At 38.2% G+C, this 12,644-nt stretch overlaps 1 protein-coding gene across 5 annotated transcripts in view; it reads left to right on the top strand.

The window, feature by feature from the left end:
- RTTN (rotatin) overlaps nt 1–12,644 on the top strand; it is a 143,049-nt gene extending 130,405 nt beyond the window's left edge. For all 5 annotated transcript variants that reach the window (XM_072758079.1, XM_072758080.1, XM_025997730.2 and 2 more), the window contains 5 exons: nt 1,549–1,751; nt 4,866–5,133; nt 10,018–10,121; nt 11,231–11,300; nt 12,228–12,644. In XM_072758079.1, the coding sequence (XP_072614180.1) occupies nt 1,549–1,751; nt 4,866–5,133; nt 10,018–10,121; nt 11,231–11,300; nt 12,228–12,313 (731 nt within the window). In that variant the 3' untranslated portion in view covers nt 12,314–12,644. The remainder of the gene's footprint in view (nt 1–1,548; nt 1,752–4,865; nt 5,134–10,017; nt 10,122–11,230; nt 11,301–12,227) is intronic.

The following is a 12,644-nucleotide window of genomic DNA, read 5'->3' as shown; positions in this document are numbered from 1 at the left end:
CCCTTAAAAACTCAGAGTTATACACATAAGATCTTGTCAGCAAGTGTGCGTTCTTACTTCTAGCCACCATTCAGCAGCTCAGCAACTGGGTTCTCCAAATTTTGAACGATATGCAGAGAAAGGACTGGAACTCAAAACAATTCAGAGTCCTTCTAGTCATTACCATGATAGACACCAATTGATTCTGCGATAGACATGGGCCTCTACCCCAGCTCTGGTCTGTCCATTCCTGGAGTCCACCCTGCTTGTCTCACCAGCAGAAACTGATAGTGTAGGTTCTGAACTCCTGCACTTTCACTGTGGTGTATGGAGTATACACCACAGCACAGAATTTCCTTGTCTCCATTCTGTCACTAACTGTCTTGTTCTTATGTTTGGATGGTCTCCTCTGACTGCATCCTCCGGCTCACCACCTCCTGATGGCATGATCAGTGCAGTAGAGCTGTCTGTCCAGTGCTGTATCTGTGCTCTATGCTTCTGTCCCCTCCTTCACTCCTTAGCTTAGGGTTAGGGAAGTCAGGAGGGACAAAATCAGCTGCTAAACATTGAGCCAAAGAAACACATTTTAAATCTCTTGAAGCTATAGTCTGTGTTACTCTTATACTTCAAATTGATGTAAGTCTGAGATTGTGGTTAGGTAACTAAATCGAGGAAGAAACTTTATTTTCCTACCTGGTTTGTTTTCAAGCAAAACTGCACCATTTAGTAGATTTGATAGAAACCTTGCTATTTGGATACTGTATATAGTATCAATACAGGAAAGATCACTATATTTATTTGTGTTTCCTTGCCTTCTATGACTCTATTTTGCAGAATGTATTTGATTCTGATCTGTTATACTTAGACTGGCCTCCTCACATGGACAAGTTAATTATATTTTAGATTTATGTTACAATACAGTAAAATGAATTTCTAATTCTTCTATGATTATTTTACTCCCGTGATAAATCCCATATGGTTGTTTAATTTACTGAGAAAACACTGAATGCTGGAAAACCAATTTACGCCACTGCTGGCTCTTGCTGCTTATGAGCTGTGTCACTCTGAGCAAGTTGCTGGCTTTTCTGAGGTCTATGCCTTTATTTAGACTACTTGGCTGGTACCATTTGTTCTGGGCCCACACCCTCGGATCATTTCATCCCTCTTTTATTTCCCCTTCCATAAAATGAAGGCATTAGATCAAGTTGCCTCCCATTTTCAAAATTCTGTTCTTCTATACAAGTCTTTATTTAGATGTCTTTTTAAGGAACTATTTAAAAACTTCTTATGCATATTCTAGTCTTTAAAAAAATAAACTTAGCATTTTAAAATGCCCTATTGAGATCATTAGACCCTTGGTGTAGATGGCAGATCCATGAAACTAAATGAGACTTCATCACTAGCCTTTAGTGCAAATTTGCAGTTCGTAGGTAGTGGATAAGTCATTGATGGACAGATATGCTTCACGGCTTAGGTTTTGTTTTTTGTTTTTTTTTAACTAAATAATGAAACTAAGAAGACATTGTGAAAGGCTGGTTTTTTGTTTGTTTGCTTGTTTTGTTTTTTAAGGTTGCAGTTCTCTTTGTTGGTCAAGTTATGGACAATATCCAGCTCAAGCTGCATATAGAGGAGCCCCCAGCACCTCTCTGATGGGGTGTATCCTGAAGTTGGCTTCCCAGATGCCTCTTGAGAACACTGCAGTTCAGCAGATGGTTTTTATGTTTCTTTCAAACCTGGCCTTATCTCATGACTGTAAAGGAGTAATTCAGAAAGTGAGTACTTAATCTCTCCTTCATAACTTTTTTTTTTTTTTTAAGATTTATTTATTTATCTTAGACAGTGGGTGTGAGAATTAGAGAAGGGGCAGGAGAGCAAGAGACTCTCAAGCAGACTCCATGCTGAGTGCAGAGCCTGATGGTGGGCTGCATCTCACGACCCTGAGATCATGCCATGAGCCAAAATCAAGAGTCAGACTCTTAACCCACTGAGCCACCCAGGAGTCACCTTTATAGCTTGAAAAAAAAAAAAAAAAAGTAAAATAATACTTCTAATGGAGAACATGTGTAAAAAATCTAGAACTTAATTTCTAAAAATTAAATTATTATTTCAAGGCATTGTATTTTAAAAGATTGTAAAAGGATTAAGAAGTTCACTTTGTTTAAAGCCAGTTGATAGATAACACATGAAAAGTGACAAGCTAGAGAATGATCATTCCATTTCCTTTTCGTTTATCTTCTTAGCTTTTGGATTATATTTTATCTTCCTCAAAAATGAGAGATTTAGAAAGACAGCTGTCTTACATTTATTTGAGATCATAAAAGTAATGTATTAGTCTTTATGTAGACCAAATTGAACAGTAACCATTTCCATTCAATTTGCATTGTCAAAACGGTGTGTGAAATCACAGCTGCCTCTCCCCACTTAGGCCTAACTTCTTCTTTTTTGTTTTTGTTTTTTTTTTTAAAGATTTTATTTATTTATTTGAGACAGAGCACAAGTGGGCGGGGGGCAGAGGGAGAAGGAAAAACAGACTCCCTGCTGAGCAGGGAGCCTGACTGAGGCTGGATCCCAGAATCCTGGGATCATGACCTGAGCCAAAGTCACATGCTTAACCCACTGAGCTGCCCGGGTGCCCTGAGACGTAACTTCTTTATGACATAAGAGGCAATGTTATCAGTCCTCTGGAACTCCAGTGCCAAAACTTGACTTCTTATCACTGATTTTAATCTAGGGTAGTTTACAAAGGATTGAATGAGTTAAATTCACACATGTTCAGTGAGATTATATTTAGATATGTATGAACATAATCCATAATTTGGAAGATCCTTTAAGATGTGAATATGATCGCATTATCTGTTGTTTACTAGTACCTAGTACTTTGAGTGTTTCTGTTTCTCTTATATGGAAGCCAAGACAAATTATGAAAATTGACAGCATTCATAAGAATTCAGTCTCCTTTTCCTCTATTGTGTCAGCTTCCCACCCACCCCACAAAACTCCACATTGATTGCAGTCTCTAGGTAAGAAACAGTCTTTTCAGTGGTGTGTTGGAGCTAAGTCAGGCTAGCTATGAGTGTCATTGCTGATTTTTAGGAATTTTGTGACCCAGTTGACATCACGGTGCCACCTTGAAATCAACCATGGTGGGAGTACTCACACTGTATACATTGGCAAAAGGTGCAAATCAGAGGTCCATTACTCCCAGCAGAATTAGCTGTTTATTTACTGGCATAGGATTGGATATATCTGTGAAGTTCTACTGAACCGTCCTTGGAGGTGTGTGAGAGCACAGACTGGGGGTAGTGCTTCCTCCCCCTTCCCTGTAGAGCACATGGGTGAAGTAGAATGGGAACTCCCAGATGAGTGCTAATCAGGTCTGACATGACTGAGCTGGAGGCCTTCTCTCCTTAAGCTTCATTTGTAAATTTCTCAGGTTGAACAACATAATCTTGAAGGTGTCTTCCACTCTCAGTCTGTGGTTCTGGTACTGTGTGTTCATGCATATTTTGATGTATATTTCACTGGACTCTGTTTCAGGTACAGCTAGCTCAGTCAAGTTGTTTTTACTCTGCTCTAATTAGGCAACCCCTGAGCTTCCCCTGCTGCTTTGTCCTAATGAGCCCTGGTCACTACAGTTGGACCTCTCCATTACTCATCCCTGAGCATTAGAAACTGTAGCCAGTACAAAGGTCTTGTTTCTCTCTACCATGTCCAGTATAGGAAATCATCTACAAACATCTTTAGCTCCAGGAAAAAGAAGGAATGCCCATAGCTTATTTATAATTGAAGGCACTGCCATGTATTTTATCACTAGCGTCAGCCCAAATCTCCAGTATCATGGCAGGATCTAGCTGAGTGGGAGAGGCACGGGATAAAGCTAGAAAGCATTAACTTGGATGGAACGATGAGAAGTAGATGTTAGTAATGGCAAGGACAGTGCAAACTGAGCATGTAGTTTTCTAGTTTGCTTGTTGCTTGGGTTATATTGCTAATATTTCTATAGCTCATTTCATTCTTGTATTTTATTTTTTAAGTTCTTATTTAAATTCCAGTTAATATTAGTTTCAGGTGTATAAGATTGTGAGTTAGCACTTCCATATCATTTCATTTTTAGACTTAGAGTCGTTTCACATAAAAGTGTTAAATTTACCTTACAGATTCAAGCCAACATCTTGATTTAGGTGCAAGGAACCCAGGAAATAGGCCATAATAGATTACTAAGTAGGAAAGAGATGAGAGAGAATCTGGACAGTTATGAAAGTTAAGTGATCACATTTCTATCTAACTGAAATGTTTGATATTCATCTATAAGTGTACTAGAATAGCATGTAGCCACGAGAAGTCATCTGCGAAGTTAAGCAGCTCGGGTAAAGTGAATATGAGATGTACACATAGATTGTGTTATTTTTAAGAACGCTTGTAGCTATAAAGATTCAGATCTTTTCAGTTGTACTAGCGTTGTTAACTGGTATCCAAGACTGATTTGGGTTTTGTTTTTTTTTTTCCTCCCCATAGGATAGCTTTTAATGAGTAGCAAAATTGCCAGAAGGCAGACAGAAAGAGAAAACTCAGGAGGCCTGAAATAATCCCCAAACTGAACTATCCACCCAAAAATAATTAAGAGTTGACTATATGTAGTTACTTTATCCATCATCAGGAAAGCATTAGTAAGAATTAAAATTGGAGCACGGTTTTGTTCTTCTTAACTTTTTCACTTATACCTGGAAACAATATAGATGGAGTATTTCGAGGGTAGTTGTTAGGAGAAAGGATGAATTAAGTTTGCAGAAAAGAAGAGCAGAATGCTAGTTAATTGGTCTCCAAGGGACAAGGAAAATAATGAAAAGATTCAAGAAGAAAATAATATTCTCTCTATTTTCCCACAGAGTAACTTCTTACAGAACTTTCTATCTCTAACATTGCCAAAAGGAGGAAATAAACATCTCAGTAATCTGACCATTCTTTGGTTGAAGTTACTCCTGAATATATCATTTGGAGAAGACGGGCAACAAATGATCCTGAGGTTGGATGGCTGTTTAGACTTACTTACAGAGATGAGCAAATATAAGCATAAGAGCAGCCCTTATATACCTCTTCTTATCTTTCATAATATTTGCTTCAGTCCTGCCAATAAGCCCAAGATCCTGGCTAATGGTGAGTAGACACCACACAGTATATACCACACACATACACACGCATCCACCTGTACATGTGGTCATTCCTAGAGTATTCCATTCAGATAAAAACCTGAAATTGTTTTACAAATAATTTGTCAGGTATTTGTTAAATACCACTGTGTTCAAGGCACTGTTGGAAGCAGAGGCTGTTGGAATGAATTAGGTGGATCCTCTCCTCAGAGATGAACCAGATGTGGCTCCAGCCCTCCAGGGACCAGGAACCTTCTCAGGGTCCACAGACCTTGCCCCTGGTGGCTACACAGGATCCAGGAGGTAGCAGGGAGGAGGAGCATGGCGTCGGTGCTGTCTGGCCTCACCCCGACTTCTCCTGTCTCTCTCCCCTTGCTCCTCTAGGTCTCTGAGCAGCTGCTGTGTCAATGAAGCCTTTCCAGATCAACCTGTCAGCATGAAAGTCCCCACATCCCCTTCCTGCCCCCTCTACTTCCTTCTCACTCACCAATCCATCTGCCTGTTTTATTTTTCTCCATATTGTTACCACCAGTTGAGATACTGTATGTTTTTGGCATGTATCTGTTTATTCCGAGTCTGTGCACACTAGGACATTAGCTCTTATAGGTCAAGAGGTTTTCATCTCTTTTATTCATGTTTATCTGTAGCGTCTGGAATTGTGCCTATCACTAGTGAGCATCCCATGAGTATTTGGTGACTGGGAGAGAGCTCCTAAGCAGGCAGGAGAATTCAGAACCCAAGACCACATGGTGAAATTAGCCTTACAGAGACGTCATTCTCTGAGATACAGGACAGATGGAGGTGAGGATTCGGAAAAATTTTGAAGCAGAAGGAGAGAAATGGAAAGCTCTGTTTTTGCAACCATGTGCTGTTTCTGTGAGGAGAGTGTGAATTTTATAGGAAGCAAGTTTTATTATAAGGTTACATTGCATTGTTTTTTTTTTTTTTTTTGAGGAAAAAAAAGATGGGATCTAGACCTCCACACACCTGGTGTTGGATGCTCACTCCAGTATCACCTGAGACAGCTTCCCCGGGTCCAGTTTCTTCGTCTGTAAAATAATCCTTCCTTTCTTGGTTTTGGTAGACATCAGTTTATAAACACACATGAAGTGCCTAGTACCACTTATGGTATGTGGTAGATGCTGCAGATAGATTAATTCTGTTTTCCTTTCATGTTCTTTACTTAATCTTTTCTTAGAGGTGTTTTTCTATGGCACATGGAGTTTTCTAAGTGAGTGACAATGATTCTGCATATGTCCTGCTATGTATGCAGTGGTGATTCTCTTTTCCTGGTAATTATGGAATTGTTGGAAATACTGGGAAAGATTTTAGAAGCTCAGTCAGCTTTTAACTTAGCAAAATGAACAGTGGATCTGAGCTCTGCTTTTCTATAGCTCCTCTACTGATGCTGTGCCAGCTGCCATGGGGTAGAGTGAGGATAATGATAGGCCCTGCCTTATAGGGCAATGAGATAGCATATGTGAGGTATCTGTTCCCAGACCTGCTTTCACCTATTAGTTACTCATCTTTCTCAGAAGAAGTTTTTTCTTTGAGGACTACTCACTGCAACTTTATTATTGAGAGAGTTAGAGAAAGAATGGGCTTTAGGGAATGCAATGAAAAGTCTACGTTTTCCCTCTGGATTTATTTTTAGTGTTTCTTTGTAATAGCGGTGCTCTCTCTTCTTCCTGAGCTTAAAGCAGTTGGACAAATTTTTGGTAAAAAAGAGTTTCCTCAGCCACAGAGACATGCGATTAGGGGCCATCAAGGCAGGATAAGAGGCAGCAACTGGGCAGTTTTTGTATGAACCTTTGAAGCACGTCACAGGCACTGCCCTCCCATTTCCACTTGGGGTCGAGAGGGAGGGCTTAGCAGAGTCAGCTAGTTTAAAATCTACCAGGTAAGACTGCAAAACTGATCATTAGTGCCCAAACCTCTGGTTTTGATGGTCAGAGATGGGGTGGGTTTTGGGGTTTGACCTTACTGTTAGGAATAGAGCTAGAGTATTCCTGGTAATGTAATGTTAGGCAAGGTCTTCTCTGAGAACAACAAAAATATGCTAAAAAATATAAATTTATTTATATTATTTATGCTATAAATATATCAGAAATCACCTTTAAAAAAAAACCAAAGAACTGAGAAAATAGCGGGAAACTCCCAGGCCAATTGTGACTGGAAGTTCATGCCTAGAGAAACACAAAATATGTATATGAAATATGTATTTTTTTGTTTCAAGGACATTTGCCAACATTGTCCACTTGGCTTTTGTTTAGACATGCTGAGGAGTCAGGAAACAACAGTCAGGAGTGTCCAAGATGGGGAGTTTATAGGCCATGTTGTCTGTATTTATAGGGAACTCCAAAGAACTAGCCTTAGGAGAAGGATGAATCAAAATTACATTGGTTCCCCAACCCTTATCCAGGTGATTATAAAGAAAAGAAAAACAAGTGTGAAGAATGGGCACCACCTACTGCCCCTCACAGAGCTGTAGCCCAGAGATGTATGGCCCAAGTGACCTATGACCTTGGTTTGAGCAGAACCTCGATTGACAGTAGTGCCCCTGGGTGCTTAGCAGAGCCAGGCTGCCCCTGATGGGTAGAGGACAAGTGCATACTAAGCCTCAGAGAACCTTCACGATTTTTCAAAAGTATTAATGTATTGTTAAATGTGACCAAGCTCATCAGGAAGGTAGCATGGCAATATGAGTAAGAACGAGCAAGGGGAAATACATCAACTTATCTGCCCAGGCTTAGATATTAGAATTATAAAACACAGATTTAAAGATAAATTTAATATACCATATTTAGATAAGTGACAAGCTTGGAAATGTTTGCAGGAGACAGGAAAGTGAAAAATTGAAAGATTTAAAATAACCAAACAAATTCTATAAATATATAGGTACCAAACATGGGAGACCTTTGCTGAACTCTTGTATCTCTAGTTAGTCTGTGTTTGCAGTTCAATCATGATTTGACAGATGAAATTGCATCCCCATCAGCTCTTTTTCCCAATAAATTTATTGTCATTAAATCTAATTTGTTAAATCAAATACTGTTAAAACTAGTTCTCACCTTTATGCAAAACGTAGTCGTAAAACAAACCTCTTTCAGCTTTACCATTAATTCAGCTCTGGTTTGTAGCATTTGTTGATTTTCATGGTGTAAATTACTCTTAGGATAGCTGATTTCAGGCTAGCAATATGATATTCCTAAATTTGTAACTAAATCAATTCTATTAAGAAGAAAGGTAATAAGTATTTAAAACTCATCATTTCCTACTTACTAGTTACATTTTACTGTTACCCATTCTCTTGAGGTTATATATATGTGTGTGTGGGGGGTGCTTATTTTATACGTATAATTTAAACTTAAAAATGTTTAATGTGCCTTTTTTGTATGCATGTTATATTTCACAATAAAATGTATTTTTTTAAAATTCGTTGCATCATTGGGGACACCACATTAATTGATCTGTATATGTACTTTATTAAATATGCTTAAGAAATAGTAACTGGTAGAAGGAGTTATTATAAACTTACTTAGAATATGGGTTTTATGTTCTCATATATATAAAAACATCACTTGATGATACTCAGGGATACAAAGGAAACTACCCTCTCATTTCATGATGTACCCTAAGAGTACCAGGTGCCACCTATAACTTCACATAGTGAATTTCATCAGATAAGTCTTGGTATGGACTAGTTATGGCACAGGAGAAGCAAGGGAGGCTAGGAAATACAGAGAAGGTGGTAAGGAGTAGGGCCCAGTTGGCAGGGAAGTTCAGAACCCATATGTACCTTCTACACTGTCCCTCACTATACAGAAGATACTTTGTGGAGCAGCTTTTTTCCTTCTCTATAAAAGATGTAAAATTCCTTAAGATTTCCTTGACAACTAAATAGAATTACCTAAACAGCATTTTTGTTGCTTTAATTACGGAATCTTTCATAAACTAGTATTCATCGAGCCCCTAAAATAAATTGGCCTGATGGTTGGAATATTCACCAGTGAGTAGACACACACTTTGCCCTCAACCGGGTTACAGTTTATTTAGATGCATTCACAGTATAGTGGAGAGTGGTTATTCAGACAGAGTTCCCAATAACAACCCTTCAGAATGCTATGTTTTTAAACATACATTTTAGAGGAAAAATGATTTGATGCAATTTAATGGTATATAAAAATAAGTAATAAGATAGGTTCATATGTTGGTCTGAAATACCCTGACAGTTTCCTTAGGACTGGACTTCTCTTCATCTTCACTTAAAATGAATAGGCTGCTGCAGGTAATTTATAAGTCTTGATTTCATACTCTGGCTAGCTTTGCAAAAAGGGGACATACCTTGAGTGTTGAATATGCCTTTAAATCACTTTTTCCTCTGACGTATATACATACACAGAAACATTTCTCTAAAATGTTTACTCCTTTTTTAAAGGGCTTAACTAATTTCGTATTTCTTGATTACTGTTTTATATAGTAAACCATGCAGTTGATGTTCTTTTAATAGTCTTTATAATTTATCATAAGAACAAATCTGTTTGCCTGCACACCAAAATGTGAGCTATAATTGAACAGCTCATTTATACAACTCTTTGTATAATTATTTACTTCTGCACTATTGTTGTTTAAATGAATGTGCCTTTGTTGAATTAGGGCCAAAAAAATTAGGCTGCCACAGCTTTCCTGAGTATTCTATGCCTGTCATGAAAATAATTTGTTTTGAGGTTGTCCTCCCACACATGCTATACAAAGTTGTTTTTGCCATAGTCTACTGATACCAACTTTGTATGTATTCTGATGGGGAGAAGGGAGTATCTGATTAGCCCAAGAACAGAATACATTGTAATATCTGGGACTGAACTTTTTTTTCTAATGTGTTTATTATTAGAAAAAGTCATTAGTGTGCTAGCTGCCTGTCTGGAAAGCGAGAATCAAAACGTTCAGAGGATTGGAGCAGCTGCACTTTGGGCTCTGATTCACAATTATCAAAAGGTCAGTTTTTAAAGTCGTCGTTATAGCCGGGGGCAAACACCAAGCCTCTGAGAGTGTAGCCAGGGACGCTAGAAGAATATCAGCAAGAGAAAACAAAACAAAACAAAAAACCATGAACTCAAAGACCTTGTTGCCTTATGCATTTATACAATTAGTGAGCCATCAGTAGAAATCCTTTTCATTTAATTAACAGGATATCTCATTTCAGAAGTGTGTCTCTTTTGGGTGAATTTTCCCTGTTGATATAAATTGATTTGACATTGGTTTAATGTTTGTATAGATTGTTTCTGCTAAGAGATGTATTAAGGAAAAATGCATCCTGAAATAAAACCAGATAGTGAGGTTTTATCCAGCTGTGTGATTCCTCTTTCTCTAGTGTGTGCCATTTCTGAGTTTTGAGAAACCTTGGTTCTTGTAAGGCTGCAGCCCAGGGCCAGTCCCAAGGGGACGATTGACAGGTGCGGACGTGCACTTGCTGTCTCTGACCTTTGGGCTTTTCTTTCTTTGCAGACACCTCATTCCTGAGAGAAATGCCCTTGTGTATCTAGCAATTAAATAGTGGCTCAAATGTTAGACACTATTAGGATAGACACCATCCATGAATGCCGAAAAAAATGCCGAATACTCTCGGCATTTTGTCCCTTGTCTGTGCGGCTTATTCTCTCTGCTAGCTGGCAACAGTGCACACGAGGAAAGAGTCAGTGTTGTCGCTTTCACCTCGTATCCCTAGGGCTTAGCACAGGATTTGACACTTTGCAGCCACTTAGTGAATATTTATTAACCAATTGTACGTTTGATATAATTCATCTGAAATCGGGGGTTTGAGAGAATATTAAATATTGAAACCCAGACTGAGTCTTCCTTTAAGGCTTGAGTTTGGGGAGAAGGGGTAAAGGGAAGAGCAGAGAAAGAAATGAGTTGGAGAGGGAAGGATGTCGGCGACAGTTGAGTGGGGTACACTCATAGATAGTTCCCAGGCTCCATTATTGTACTTTATAAATGTTGTGCTTAGTGCTGTGGTCAGCAGTGGCAGCATTAGTATCGTAGTATCCTGAGCCTTAGCATATGGGAATAAATCTAATTAATGGATTGTTTTATGTTACCTGCAGGCAAAAATGACTTTGAAAAACCCATCCATAAAAAGAAGAGTGGATGAAGCATATTCCTTAGCAAAGAAAAGTAAGTTTTATTATGAAAGAGATTATAGTTCAACTTGGAAGCTGTTAAGTGAATTCTCTGATTAATGAATTGTTTGGATAGTTCACAGCAAGATGACAGTTTTCTATGGTGATGTTTGAGGAGCATTTTTATTGAAGCATTATAAAATGTACTGATATCTGGTCCATGCTTTTCATTATGTCACCTATTTAAATAATAAATTGTTTTGATAGATGAAGGCTTGAGATACAATTTCTTAAAACATGCCTTTGATCTTTCTCCAATTCATTTTCCTTTTCTTTCACTAAACTTCCTTTGCCAGTGGCTATACCACCATGCTATAATGTGTTCTGAGGTGATAAGAACTGGGCCCAATTAGAATTGACCTTGAACAGAAAACTTTGATCTAACATCAGGGAGTTGAATTATAGTCCTCCGAGAATAGATCCCATTGCCCCTCTATCCTCTCAGCCCTGTGATGTGATCGTGATACAAGGCAGGGTTTTCTTTGACAGTTCGTTTTTCATTTTAAGTGAAACCGGTTTTCAATGAGCATTATTCTTTGAACATTTTTTATGCTAAGGCACTGTATTGTGTCTTTCTTGAATTGTACTAAGTCTGTTGGTTATTAGTTTGTGCTTTCCTGGTCTGATTCTTTATAAGTGGTTTGTGGATTTTTTGGTTTGTTTCTCACTGTGACCATGAGTTTCTAGAGGTTGTGAATAATTGAATTATGTTAGAATTTATGCATTAGGAGAGATGGTTTAATACATGAAAAGAGCAAGGCATTCTTTTGGGGTTGTAGGTAACAGCTGCCATTATGGAGATGTATTGTTTTTTGTTTATACTTTTTGATTAAATTATAAATAAAAAGTAAGTATGAATTCTGTTCTTAAGTGCAACATGAAATTTAGTAAACTTACTCTTCCATACTCTTATTTTTCTCAGCTTTCTCAAACTCAGAAGAAACCCCTCTAAATGCCTATTACTTGAAATGTCTTGAAAATCTCGTTCAGCTTCTTAACTCTTCCTGAGCAATATGAGATTCTCCTCCGTGAAACTGATGGCTGCCAGACAGGTGAGCCAAGCTTGAAGCAAGCTCTGTATAGCAGCCGTTACCTGGAGATATGCTAAATCTCTGCAAGGTGTTGTGCCCTTCCTGCCTGATGAGACATAAAACTGGTGACATCTCTTCTCTATCCCTTTGTACCAACTCTTTAAAGAGAGAGCAGCTGACAAGAAGATGATGGACAAAAGGCGTAGAAAGTTTTGGGAACACAAACATTTTTACATTTTTCTATGCAATTTGCTTTGTAAAAATAATATTTAACAGTTATTTAATAAAATATTTTTAGATACTGAAAA

The sequence above is a fragment of the Vulpes vulpes genome, chromosome 5, assembly GCF_048418805.1.
Source record: "Vulpes vulpes isolate BD-2025 chromosome 5, VulVul3, whole genome shotgun sequence".
Lineage (NCBI taxonomy): Eukaryota > Metazoa > Chordata > Mammalia > Carnivora > Canidae > Vulpes > Vulpes vulpes.
This window is presented reverse-complemented; position numbering and strand designations above follow the sequence as displayed.